The 13,929-nt window shown below is 32.3% G+C and overlaps 1 protein-coding gene across 2 annotated transcripts in view; it reads left to right on the forward strand.

Annotated features, from left to right (window-relative positions):
- LOC126744291 (uncharacterized) overlaps positions 1-13,929 on the forward strand; it is a 54,166-nt gene that overhangs the window by 30,380 nt on the left and 9,857 nt on the right. For both annotated transcript variants that reach the window (XM_050451671.1, XM_050451672.1), the window contains exon 2: positions 10,172-10,447. In XM_050451671.1, the coding sequence (XP_050307628.1) occupies positions 10,172-10,447 (276 nt within the window). The remainder of the gene's footprint in view (positions 1-10,171; positions 10,448-13,929) is intronic.

A 13,929-nucleotide genomic window follows, 5' to 3' on the forward strand; every position in this document is an offset into this window, starting at 1 on the left:
AGTCTTAGTAAACAGCGGGTACTTTATTCGGCATGTCTTCTGATCCGCGTTATCCAGTTCTTCTTTAAGATAATTTGTTAATTTGTTGATAACACTTTGTGCCTTCTCCTCCACCCTAGATCAGGTCACAGGATAAAACAAGAAATATCTTTTTTTGAAAACCGTCGGCAGTTTCCTCGAAGCAAGCCTCAATGTTTTTTATTTTTATGAATTCATCGTGTTTTGGAAAAACTGAGCTTTGTTTTCTTTTTCAGGCTCCTGCTATAGTTGTTTTCGCTTAGCATTTTTGGCATCACTATGAAAATTATATTATAATTTCCTGTGATACTGCACCAACAATTTAGCGGTAACATTCCATATAGTTTTGACAGTATAATATTTATGGTCGTTACCATTTTGATTTTTCATATTAACTGGAAGGATCTTTAAGGATTCCTTTCTTACGGAGTATCCTGAAAAATTTGTCCTTTTGTTTTTTAAGATATCTACCAGTTTTGGATGGAAGATCAGTGTTTTTGTCAAAACCGTATGTCTTTTCCTTACAAAAAGATATGAGCTATCGCTAAACATATTAGTTATTTGATGCAGTATGCTTTTTAGGGCATTTTATTATTTTCTGCTTTATTTCAAAGCTAGATTCTTCGTCCAACTGATTGAACATTTTTGTAGCAAAATTGCGCCTACGAAAAAGTCCAATAGTGTTGTCGACAAAAAACAAAAGAATTATCGTATATTGTCGTAATAATGTAATTTTAAAGTTTTTGTAAATCCATGTTTGGTCCCATTCTCATGCATCTTAATTCGTTTTAACCTTGTCTGAGACATTAGATCTGTAAGATGTATTGACGGAACCCCTTAATTTGTTATCCCTGATAATGGACATGTTATATGTCCGAAACATGTAGGATTAATATTTTAAATAAATTTAGTTGCAAATGACCGAAGTATCTTTAGTTACCCATTTAAAAGAATCAACGTTACCACTGAGTTTTTAGTTATTTATTTATTTCTGTTTTTAGGATAAAAACAGATTGACAAAATCCGAAAATAGTATCCTGATATTACAACTTTAAACTAATATTTAATCTAATTTAAATATCAAATATGACAAATGTAATACCTATTTATGCACCAAATTAACAAAATATTAAATGTTACAAAACAATACACAACCTAAAACCAATCCTAAAATATACATTTAAAATTATTTTATAATAACCACAAACTCTGCCAAAAAGTATAAATTATGATGAGTACAATGCAAGTTGGTAGCTTTAATCGTCTTTACTAAGGGAGCATTCTGATAATAATTAGTTTTGCAATAAGGAATATAGAATAACTCTGGAAGATGGTTTCCAAGTTGGCAAACAGGTACACTAAAACAAACCTTACGGAGTAGACCTGGAAAGTTAAAGCGATTATTTACAATCCTGTTCAAAATCAAAATATGCGAAATAGGACGTCTTTCATCCAATTCTAAGATTTTAAAATGGGAACGAGCCTCGGAGTACTTATGATCCTCAATGAGAAAGTGAGTCCTTTCTAAGTCTGTCGATATTATTCCTGTATCTTGGACTCCAGATGACTGCAAACTGAAATCTACTCAACACATGTGAATAATAGAGAGTTATCACGGCTTATGATTATGAAAGTCAGCACATTGTCTCTTAATAAGCCCCAGCATTTTATTGCAAGCGTTAACTAATTTATCAATATGCAATTTAAAGGACATTCTGTAGTAAAATCGTATACCCAAGTCCCTTATACGTTTACCAAGGCACTACCACTAAGTTTATAATTAAATTTAATAATTTGAAATTTATGGGAGAATGATGTTACAGAACATTTGTCAAAGTTAAAATATAGTTGATTTTCATCGCAAAATTCGTCAACATTTGCTTGAAGAGTTCAAGCAAATCACACACCAATATAATAATTGTCTTTGGTAACTTGACATGCAATTTTCGATTTCTGTAGTGCAATTACCGCTAAAATTTTTTGATAATTCTACTTCTCTTATGGGATCTTTTATGAGGGAAATATTCACTTAAATATATGTATATTATTATATAATATTAAATGAAATAATTATATTTATACATACTTACATTATGTCTAATCTTCTAGTTATACAAATATCTTCAAGTATCCTAAGTATATTTATATCTCTTAAGTAAATGCAGAAAAAAGTGCCAATTGTTTCCAATATCCGTTCACTAAAATCATTATATTAATAATGGTTTTATTAATTTAGTGATATTTGAGGTAAATAAAATGGATCTATTGACAGGTACACATCGTAAACGTTACATAATATTAACTTTTTTTTTAAATGAGATTAATGACACAAAACGGAAAAATTATATCTGCCAAGTTAGTCCCATATACAAAATGTGTTTTACGTTTCTTTTAAACGAACTGCAATATAGAAAGGAATTCACATTAATCATAGCTATGGCCGCAATCCACATTATATGAAAAAGTCCCTTTTAATATTTCTTTTCTTATGTGTTCTTTTCTTATTCGGTATCCTAAATTTAGTAGTAAGAAAAGAGATGTAGATTAAACTTTTAGTCATTAGGAGATGTGTGTAGTATACTTATAATGCCCAGAGGTCAGGCATAGAATACTAAATTTTGCATCTTTAAAATTGCAGCGTTTTTATTAAGCATAACATTCTGTGTTTGTTTATTCGACAAATGGCCTTCGCATTCATGGCCAACGCGAAAAATTAACTTTGTAACTATTTTACATAAGAATAAAATATTTTCATAAATTGTTATATATCATTTTAAAGAGAAAAAAAAACTTTTTAATTTAGCAAAAAAACAAAATGGCCGCCATAAGAAAAAAAGAAGTTGAGGATGGAATCTCAAAACCGAAACGTCGAAAACAAAATTGAATTGAGGTAGGCGTTGTCCTTAAAAAGTTGTCCTAATAATGTTTTTACAGATTTGAAAAATAGTCTCTTATAGTTTCCAAGATACCCATATATGTACACCCAACTTGGGCTACACTGTATAGTTGTTTTTGATTCCTTAAACTGTTCAGAAAATATAATTTAGGAATAAACCATTCTTTCTAAAGTATGATTTGGTTTAGTTTTTCATTAAACACCACATAAAACCGCGCATGCAGACGTAGAATATATTTTCCATTTTTATTTATTCGGTTCTCAACTCCAGTACACCGGACCATTGCAATATACTCATTTATTTATAGCATCTGCCCCATTCCCGACAGTAAAATCCCCAAATTGAAAACTCCAGGTTCGACAATCTGGAGTTTTGTGGTCGATCCGTGTATTGGATCTGTGACCGAGAAATTTATCAATAGGCAAAAGAGGTATGTGGGTATTGTAGGCTATAGACAGTATCCTGATTGTGAACAGACAAAAAACGCTTTTGCGCCCGCATTTCCATGCTAATTCTGACCCAAATTTTCGTTCACAGTAATTCTTATATGCACGAAAAACTTTTAATTAAATGCATACCAGAATGGAAACTTTGTTGTTAAGTGTAATTAGTGTTGCAGTCGGATTAAAATTTTAAACTGTAACAAGGCAACTGCTAATTAGAACTTTGGAATTTATACGGTGTCTCGTGCATTTGTTTATAGTTTTAATCATTTGACCGTTGCCCGACTTCTATTTAATATTAAACCTTTTTAAGTCCCCTTGGAAAAATAAAATTGCCGCGAGAGAAATTATTTTGGTTTTACTAAAAATATGGGTCCACTTCGGCCGACTACCCTTTTTGGCTATCGTTTTAGGACCCATCGTGCTATACCTTTAATTTATTTATATTCTTTACCCACTCCACAGAATTTTTTTTTAAATTATTGGGTGAGACAAAAGAAACACAAACTGCATTCTAAAGAAAAACAAAAGAATACATTATCTATAATAATTGTTGCCTACAATAATACAAGAAATAATAAATTTTATAGTTACTGCCTATGAAAAGTGTACTCTTTGGATTTCGAACAAACTGCAGTTGAATATATCACATTAATCCTGAATAGAATTAAAAATGCCACACACTGTGCTTCAAATATTCGTTCTAGGTCTAGATAGGTAAAAAGTTTCAATATTTCTAGATTATATGTGTCCCCCCATAAAGATTTAATAACTGCAATAAGTCGGGTGTAACTATTATTTAAAGTTAAAAAAAACTACAGATCAGCAGATTTTTGCCTCTCCTCAAGGCTACAAAATAAAAACTAATTATTTTTCTTAATTTATATAAATTAATAAAAAGTAATATTTGAAATATCGGATAATCATGGCTAACTCTGATGGGACAAAAATTAGCCCTTGTTTAAGAATTCGTTTCTTTTTCGTTTTAATACAGGCATAATACTGTCTCCTTCATTTTCAGTACGCCCAACTATTCCCAATTATAGGTATTTGTGAGTAATCGTTTTCATATTCAACATTTGAAAACATAAAGGTACATACAAAACATGAATTTATTTTTATTTTGAACAATGCAATTGTCGCTGTAAAATATGACTTCGTCTTTACCTTGACAGTAATCTTGTAAATTACCTTTTATTTAGAAGCACCTCTTTTGGCAACGCTTTTGTTTCATAATAAATATTTAGATATATATATATTAAATTTAATATTATACACTGTGAAATTGTATATATCCATTTAATTTAGTCTTATAAAAGAATGTCGAAATATTTCCATTTGGAACTGGCACTGCTTGCAAATCAAAGGTAGCAAGTACAATATTTTTGTTTAAAAAAATAAAATCGTTTTTATCTTTCTTTTTCCACGTAAATTGTACATTTTGTTTGTGTATAGCGTATTCATTCTTTTTTAAGGCTCTTTCATTATCAGAACTATACTTTTCGTAAATGACATAAAAGGAGCACTGATCTTTTTTTGGTTGAAAGAACGAAATGTTGAACTTTGTATTAAATATCTTTCTATATAATGGTTCTTGAACGAAAGACTTTTGATCCTGCTAGCACTTCTCTTCATATATGCTTAGTGAACCATCTATGTGAGGAGTTCATAGATGGTTCACTTCTGGCTCGACGATAATGAGACTCTACTATTGGAAAACTGTTTATGTGGTTCTCGTCATCATTGGCACATGTAATCAATCCCAAAATATTTATGTACCCTCAATATAACATTTTAATATTCCTCAAATCTTAATGAGCTCTATTACAAGGAGATTATGGCGTGTCGCATTGCAACCTCAGTTTGACAGTTCTAAATTTTTGGACTTTTTATGTTGAATAGCCGCCAGCCTCCGTCTATGGCATATCACCTGGTGAAACTTGATATTATGTTAAATGAAGGTAGGTATTTTAAATTTTGTTTTGCACCATTTTAGGTATTAGATAGTATACGCTGTAATTGATAATAGAGATTGTTTGAATTTTAAGCGATATCTCATATCTAACACTTTGTTTAATTGCTGTAGTACTGATAAAACTTTTTAATAGAAAATTGTGTATCTGTTTTATATTTTAATACATAAGGTAAGGTGGGGTAAGTGCAAAAAGCGGGAAAATGCAAATACGCAAGCCACACACAAAGCTAGTATATTTCAACCAGTAAAACCAGCGCCATCTGTTTCCTAACGTGAACCTAAAAGCTCATCATAAAGACTTTCTTATAGTAATGCATCTATTGTTTATACGTCTTAGCGTTTATACGTCTATATATTTGTGTTCTGTGCGTCTTAGTTTCAAGCTAAGCGCGAGAGACTGCATTAACGCGAAGCATGTGTATTTTTCATTTGCTAGCTTTTGCCGAAAAACTGAAGGTAGGTATTTTATTTTAGGTGAAATAATAAGGTATAAGGGCATTATTTATGAATTGTATTGTTTTAAATAAGTATCGCCAATTATTTTTTGTTTATTGACATGATTGCAATTGCCTCGTCGAAAATCGACCGTGGGGCAAGTGCAACCACATATTGTAGGGAAAGTGCAATCATTAGGTTGCACTTTCCCGATATACAAATATCATTTGATTGCACTTTCTCGATGGGTGTTTTTTGGTTTTAGATGGTTAGAAGCTATAAAAGAAAGACACAACGAGGAGCAGGTTATACAAAAGAAGCTATTGCGGCTGCAATTCAGAGCATAAACTCCAACCTATTAAGTTTAAGAGCTGCCTCAAAAAGATACTTCCATACAGTACTTTACAGTGCTATCTGTCTGGTCGTCGTGGCAAAAAAAGCCAAACTGGAGGGTGTTGTACAGCATTAAAAAAAGAGGATAAAGAATTGCTAGTCGAGTATCTAAAAACTTTAGAAAAAAGTGGTTTTGGTCTTTCACAAAATGAGCTTTTGGACGTCATTCAACAGTATGTGAATCGGAGTCAAATTCAAACACCCTTTAAAAACGGACGTCCTGGCAAAGACTGATTTATTCTTTTCAGACGGCGTCATCATCTAGCAATAAAAAAACCGCAGTCGGTTGAATACGTTCGAAAAAAGCAAACCGATCCGTTTATTATAAATGAATATTTCAATTTACTTAAGGGAACCCTTCAACGGTTAAATTTGGTTGACAACCCACATCTCATATGGAATTTGGATGAAACGAGTATATGTATAGATCCTAGTAAAACGAAAGTTGTAGGAGAAAAGGGAAAACCGTCGTCTAGAATTACTGGAGGCACCGGAAAAGAAAACTTCACGTGTTTGGTAGCTGCTAATGCTAGCGATGAAAAGGCACCACCTTTAGTAATTTTTAAGGGCTTAAACTTATGGTCCAATTGGATTCCTGAAAGTACGGATAATAAATGCTCCAACATGACTTTTACTGCTAGTAAAAATGGCTGGATAAACTGCGAAATCTTTATTAACTTTTTAAAGAATAATTTGGTTACCACATTCACTGAAGAGAGCTGTACTGCTGATATACGACGGACATGCCACCCATATTACCGAAGAAGTTGTACAGTTTGCAAAAACTCAAAATATTGAAATTTTAAAATTACCAGCCCATACAAGTCATTTGTTGCAACCCCTAGACCTTTCTGTTTTAAATCAGTTAAAGTATCTTGGGATGAAAGTTTGTGTGTTTGGCAACGAAAGAATCCAGGAAGGCGTGTTTCAAAACGGAAGTTTGCACTTCTCTTTGGAAAGATTTGGACCAATTTGGAAACAAACATTATTAAAAGCGGATTTCGAAAAGGAGAATTTTACCATTTAATAGGAATGTTATAACCCCTGAAACGTATAATCGTGATATATGGTTAAAATACCAACAATTTCAGCATAAAAACAATAATAAGCCATCAGTATCAGATAAACCTACAGACATTATAACCGAAAAGACACCGGAGCAAAGTAACCCATGTTTTAAAAATATTTTATTGGATACAATACGATTGAATAAATCGGAAAATCCTCAAGCGATTAGACCACGAAAAAAAATTTCAGCAGGTGCTGAAGTTTTAACTGCTACAGTGGCACACACAATTCTTGAAAGCAAAACTACGAAAGTCATTATCGAGCAAAACAATGTTCCAAGCACTAGTGGAATGAACAAATTGAAACCTAAAAAAAAACAGGAAGATAAGTTCAGGTTCTGAGTCTTCAGATTACGAAGAGCCAACATATATTGACACCGAGGATGACATAGATTTGGAATCAAATAGTTCCAGAGAAAGCCTCTCAAGATTTTGTGATGTACAGGAAATTACTGAAGAATCTGATGGCTCAGAAAACATACCTTTGAGCGAATTAAAAAACCATCAGATAAGGATCAGCCTAAAGATCTAGCTGTAGACACATACATAAAAGTGGCATTCAAATCTCGAAGTTGTGACAAAATATACCTTGGCTTAGTGACCGAAATAATAGAGCCATTTAAACTGTATGACTGTTCATTTATGAAAGCTGCTGTAGGGCAAAAATATTCCAAAAATACTTTTATTTTCTCAGACGTAGAAGACAAATCAGTGGTGTATAAGTATGAAGTTTTGGAAAGTTTAACTAGACCGGTGGTCAGACGGGTGCTTTACACTTTCTCTCCTTTTTTAATTCTTTCCCTCAATTTTACGTTTCTACTTAACTAAATTGCGATATGAATTTGGTTTTTTTGTACTTTTTCTCAAATGTTCACTTATTTGTTACATTCCTTTGGTTTAAATAAAAAATATGCTTAAATTTAAAAATATTGTTTCCTTTTTTCTGATGGTACGCATTTTATATTAAAGATATATCAAAAATATAATTTATTCCGATTTTTTAAGCTTACTAGAATGATGATATGATGATATGATGATGATGATGATATGATATGATGCTCTTTCCCGTTCTTTTTTATAATACGATTTAACTTCTTATTTTATGTCCGATTGCACTTTTCCCCTCCGGTTGGGAAAGAGCAATCACTTGCAACTAAAAATATATATTATATTTCCAAAATTTGTAAAAGTCTTTATATTTTTAATACTATATCTTTATAGGAAACTCCTGAACAAGTTCGTAAACAAAAATTAATTCCGCAATGTATATATTTAAAAAAAATATGAAGATGTAAAGAGGCACTATTAAAATTCTTGGTCGCACTTACCCGACCTTACCTTAAGGGTTTTTATTTACACGTTATATAAATAATATAAAAAGATGGGGTAGCTCTGACTTAACGGTTTTAAAACAAAAATGTTTTTTTTGAGTAATTTTAATTTATTTTTAATAATTTTTTTGAGCGATTTGGATTTATATCTATAGACACGGCAGTGTAAAATTTTTAACATTTATTAACTATCCAACATTTATTAAAACTAAAGAAAATAACAAATATTGTGCATCATTTGCTGTGTTATTAACATGGTATTACAAGGCAAGTAAGCACAATATTTATTTTTCTTTATAGCTCTATATATTTGGTATAAATTTTAGTTGAAACAACTTTCAAAATTATAATTTCTTGTTTTAGGTATAGGTATAGAACGCAAAACTAAGTGCTCCTGAAAAGACTTTGATATGGCACAGTGGCTGAAACATACGGACCAACCATAACAACTTCCCAACAACAACGTTTTTTTTTGTTAAATGTTTGAGCTTTATTAAAAATGTTAAATAAGAATTTCGCTTTGTTTCTTTAGTGTCCTAATAGCTTAAATATTTTTTAGGAGATTATAAAAACAATAACATGGTCTATTATTAGATTCAGTCACTCAGAGTTAAATTGTTACGCATTCGTGACATATTGTTCTAATATACCTACAACATGTTAATGTAATATTACATCAATGTCTCATAGCGACATATCTTCAATAAAACTTTCTAGAGGGATTGCGGAATTGATTTCTCGGTGTTGCGGAAATTCGGCGCTCGCGGGTCTGTCTATGATACATTAAAAGTACATCGCACGAGAGGTTTAATAGCCCCACAAATTAACATAAAATATTACATAATAACTTTACAAACATTACACTTTTTGCTGCTGACCTCATTAAATCTTATGAGTAAGGAAGGATGTACTGTTTCCTCCTTAATTAGAGAATCAGAGCAACTTTTCACTGTGCAGAGCCGAAAATTAGATGAAATGACAAGATCTAACAATCTACTTTGAGAATTTTTAATAGAATTAATCTGCTGCCAGTCGGAAAATTCCAAGAACTAAATGAAGCAGAATTAACTGAATGCGATATATACTCAGATATGTATTAAAGTCACTCAAAACAATTACTCTTTGATGAAGATGATGAAGTAGATAAATATTCAAAGACACTTTCATCTAAGAGTTGAGTCCGGAGGGTATACATATATTATAAAGTTATAAACAAGATAAAGAAACCCAAAAATCAACTTAAATCCTACAATATCGACCACAATAATAAGATTTTGAGATGAGTTTTAGATTTAAGCCAATGATCGATAATATTTGCTTCACGGCCAAAATAACACCACCACCTTTCTTCTCTCTCATCTTTGCATACTTATACGATCAAAGCGGTATTCCGAATATTCATTTGGAAATTGATCCGACAAAAAAATCCCGTCATTCATCCAAGTCTCCGATATCGCAATAGCATCAAAATCCATCAACACAACTGCGTTGATCATTAATTAATCACTCATTATTGCTCAAATCATTTGCAGGACTCTCGTTAAAGATTAAATCGTTGAAAACCATAAAGAACTCTTTTTGATTGTACTAAAAACATGTAATTCTTTTACAGGTGATTCCGGTAGTATTACCATCTTGTCGGGGGGCACGTTGTCGCCCTCTGCGAGCGAGGGTGGCGTCCTGCAACGCCAATGGGTCACGTTGACCGCCGAGATGTGGCCACCTGCCTCTTACCCCGAAGGGTCGACTGCGCCGCTCGCGCCCCCCTCCGGCCGACTGCCTCTTTTGGCCGCCGTCTTCTGCGGAGCCGCTTTGGTGGTCGCCCTTTTGGGGGCCTTCATACTGTACTGGTGCTGTGTAATGCCCCGAAAGGAAAATAAACATTATTGTGAGTATATACCCACGATATAAAATAGATGTAAATTTGCAATTTACTTATTTATCAATAATTCTTCTTACTTAAATATGCGACTATTTGAATAATATTAATAAGATTATTAATAGAGAACAAGGCTATAATTTTTTGTTATGACTAATTTATTTATAAGTGTAGAGGGTGTCCAAATTTGGACACTTTTGTAGATTATCTCGTTTGCGATAGGAGAGTTTGACTTCATGTGCACAGGGGTAAGGGGGATGTTTTGTTTACAAACATATTCATCGATTCTCCGTTGTCAAGTTTACACGCATTTTCAGAAGACGAAATTTTCAGCTATATATGAACACATATCATAATGTTAATTATTGATGTTAAATTTTGGATTAAAAATAAAAAGTAGAAATAGATATGTGTTATTCTAAGCGCAAAAATAACATATTCCAACCAAAAAAGTTATTAAGATTCTTATTCCTAAAACCGCTTCTAAAAAATTTGAAATGGCAGCAGCGCAGGCAAAAGCTGATGTCATGTTGACAAACGGCTTGAATTTATATTTGGCATTTATGAAGTTCTGTGTTTTTTCTTTAGATTTTGGTTAAAAAAGGAAAAAGGTTAAGGTATTTAAGTGTTTTGTGAATTGTTACGATAGTAAAAACTTGGCTGTTTATGCCGCACCATTGGAAAAAGGCGATTTAAGCCGATCTCTTCACAAGTAAATACCGATCATAAACAACCGTCGTCATAAACGTAGAATAATAAAAACTTATTAAGAAATACCTATATAACAAACAAAAAAAATATGTAAATTCCATAGAAATCCTTTTTATTAGAGATTTTTATTAGAGAAGTACCTTTACTCTAACGAAGTAGGTAAAGGTAACGAACCCATAAAGAGTTCATAAACGGTAATATTTTTTATAATGTAAAACATAATTTATTAATATATGATAAATATTATCATGTAAATATTTTTTGACGATGTCACTGGTAAAGATTACTTATGTCGGTAGAATCAACAATGCGCTCGAGCGGCGTTGCGATGTTGTTGCCTTTTTCTCTAATATACCTTATAGTGTCCAATTTAACTGCGAATATTTACTGGTTTATAGAGTATCTTATCATATTTTATGAAAAAAATGCTTCATATTTTATTGAAGGGGAATAATATTCTTTTGCGTCGGTCAAAATAAGTGACCAATTTTTATTATATTATAAAGTGTTTTTTTTGCCACGTTTACATAAGCATTTGGCATCATTGCATCAGAGATGTTGCAAGCAAACAAACTGCCCATAGTTCCATGGTAATGCTAATTCTAGCCTTTCAATATTCTAAATATAAAACGAAATATGCCGTTGTTAAAAAATTGATATCTGTCATAGTTTATTAACCTTATTATTAGTTTTTTAATCAGCAGAGTGATTTTGAAAATTTTGGATTTTGGGAGCCTCCTTAATATTTAACATTTAAATCTCCCTTAATATTTAATATATTAAAAAATGGTTTTGATAGGAATTTTCGCTTAAAAAATGATTATGTTATTTGTTTTGTTGTAATGATTTAAGACTTTGAGGTAAAAAATAAACTTACGTTTTTTAAATAGAACACTCTGTATATTTTTAAATAGAAAAATCCGCTTTATTTTTTCCTTTTTAAAAATATATAACACTATGCACTTATTTTCAAAAATCACCAAATAAGAGACAATTTTCGTAAAATAATCTATTATTTTAATTTTCATAGTAGATCATGGTCTTGCATCTCTGTGGCAACAATGCCGTATAGTTTTTAAGGCCATGACATAATGACAGATTGGTATAGAACTTTCCACTTAAAAAAAGCATTATTAATTATTTTTATATTATTTGTTGTTTTTTTTTAAAGACAAAAAATGAAAGAACTAAAGACAAAAAACAAAAATTTTAATTAAAAAAAAATAAAAACCGAACAAAATATTTACATGAAAATCAATTGAAACATAATCTTCTAGGGTTCTTTGCGAATTCGTTAGTCACTTTGTTAACAAAATCGTCCAAGTTTTTAAAAATGTATTGCCTGTGTACACTCATCATAGCGAGACCATTGAGTCGAGTTTCAGACATGGTGCTCCTCAACCAGGTTTTGGTTCTCCTAAGGCTAATAAATGACCTTTCAACTGTACAAGTCGTACAAGGTAATGCAACAAGGATCTGTAAAGCCTTCTTAATTTCAGGAAAGAAATCATCAGTTTCCTTGAGGATGTCCACAACACTCATTTTGACCGATTCTGGTTTTTCCTCCCATATTTTTTTCCAAAGCTCTATGTCATTTTGGATATATTTTTGTAACACCGTAAAAATTTTTAAATTCCTCGCAAGCCTCTTCAAGTTCTTCCAAAGAAATGTTTTTCATTTGCGCAGGATGTAGTTTTGACAAAGTAAATGATGGTCTATTTTCTTCAGAAAACCTTTTTTCTAGGGAATTTATAATTGAGTCCAAATAAGGAATTGTTATGGACCGCACGTTTACTGTTGGTTCTAAAAGAGCGGAACATTTCGCTATCAATCCAAAGCTAAAAATAAACGAAACTTTGGAAGCTGCAGCATGGAGCTGATATGCATGCTTCCTTGTCGCAATATTGCCATATCAAGACAGGGTTTCTAGTGCCTCCATTATATCACAAAACTTCTCTTTAAAAACTCTGATGCTCTTGTATTTTTTGCTCCACCTTGTTTCGCACAGCTTGGGAATATTGGGTATTAATTTTCTTCTTAGAACCGATTCACGAAAAAATTTAAATATATCTTTGATGGCCCCAACTGTATTTCGGATCTCCGGCAGAGCATTCAGATCATTGATTACCAAGTTGAGTTTATGTGACGAGCAATGAAAAAATAGTGCTTTCTTGTATTTTTTACGCAAAATAGCCTGAAAGTCACCTTCTTTTCCAGACATCGTGGAACAACCATCGAGTCCCAAACCAACGCATTTATCTGGATCGAGATTCTCTTTCGTCAGGAATTCGTTTATTGCCGTGGCAATCGATTTAGCGTCCAAGGCTGTAAGCTCAGCAAATCCGAGAAATACTTCTTCAATGTTGCTGGTTTCGTCATCAAAATATCTTATGCCAACTGAGAGCTGTTCCTTTCCAGAAATATCCGCTGTTTGACGCAGGAGACACTATTTTAAAATAGTGTCTCCTGCGTCAATTCGCATCTTATACAGCCCTTCCAGAATTCCATCACCATAGCTTGCCCCCCTTAATGCTAGGTCGTGGGATCCGCAAAACGCAATGCAGGAAATAATCGATCTTATAATTTTCCTGTTTTTTTCAAGACTTTCCTGAGAGTATTTGTTAATTTGCACATCTACTGGCACATTATCAAGAAAAGATTTAGCTGCTTCCAATGCCGTCTTATGAAAGTGAGTATCTGCGGGTTTTCTGCAGTATTCATGAACATCTTTGAACTTACAAAACGGCCTTATAATGAACAAACCTAAAACACCTCTAACG

This window comes from Anthonomus grandis, chromosome 13, assembly GCF_022605725.1.
Source record: "Anthonomus grandis grandis chromosome 13, icAntGran1.3, whole genome shotgun sequence".
Taxonomy (NCBI): domain Eukaryota; kingdom Metazoa; phylum Arthropoda; class Insecta; order Coleoptera; family Curculionidae; genus Anthonomus; species Anthonomus grandis.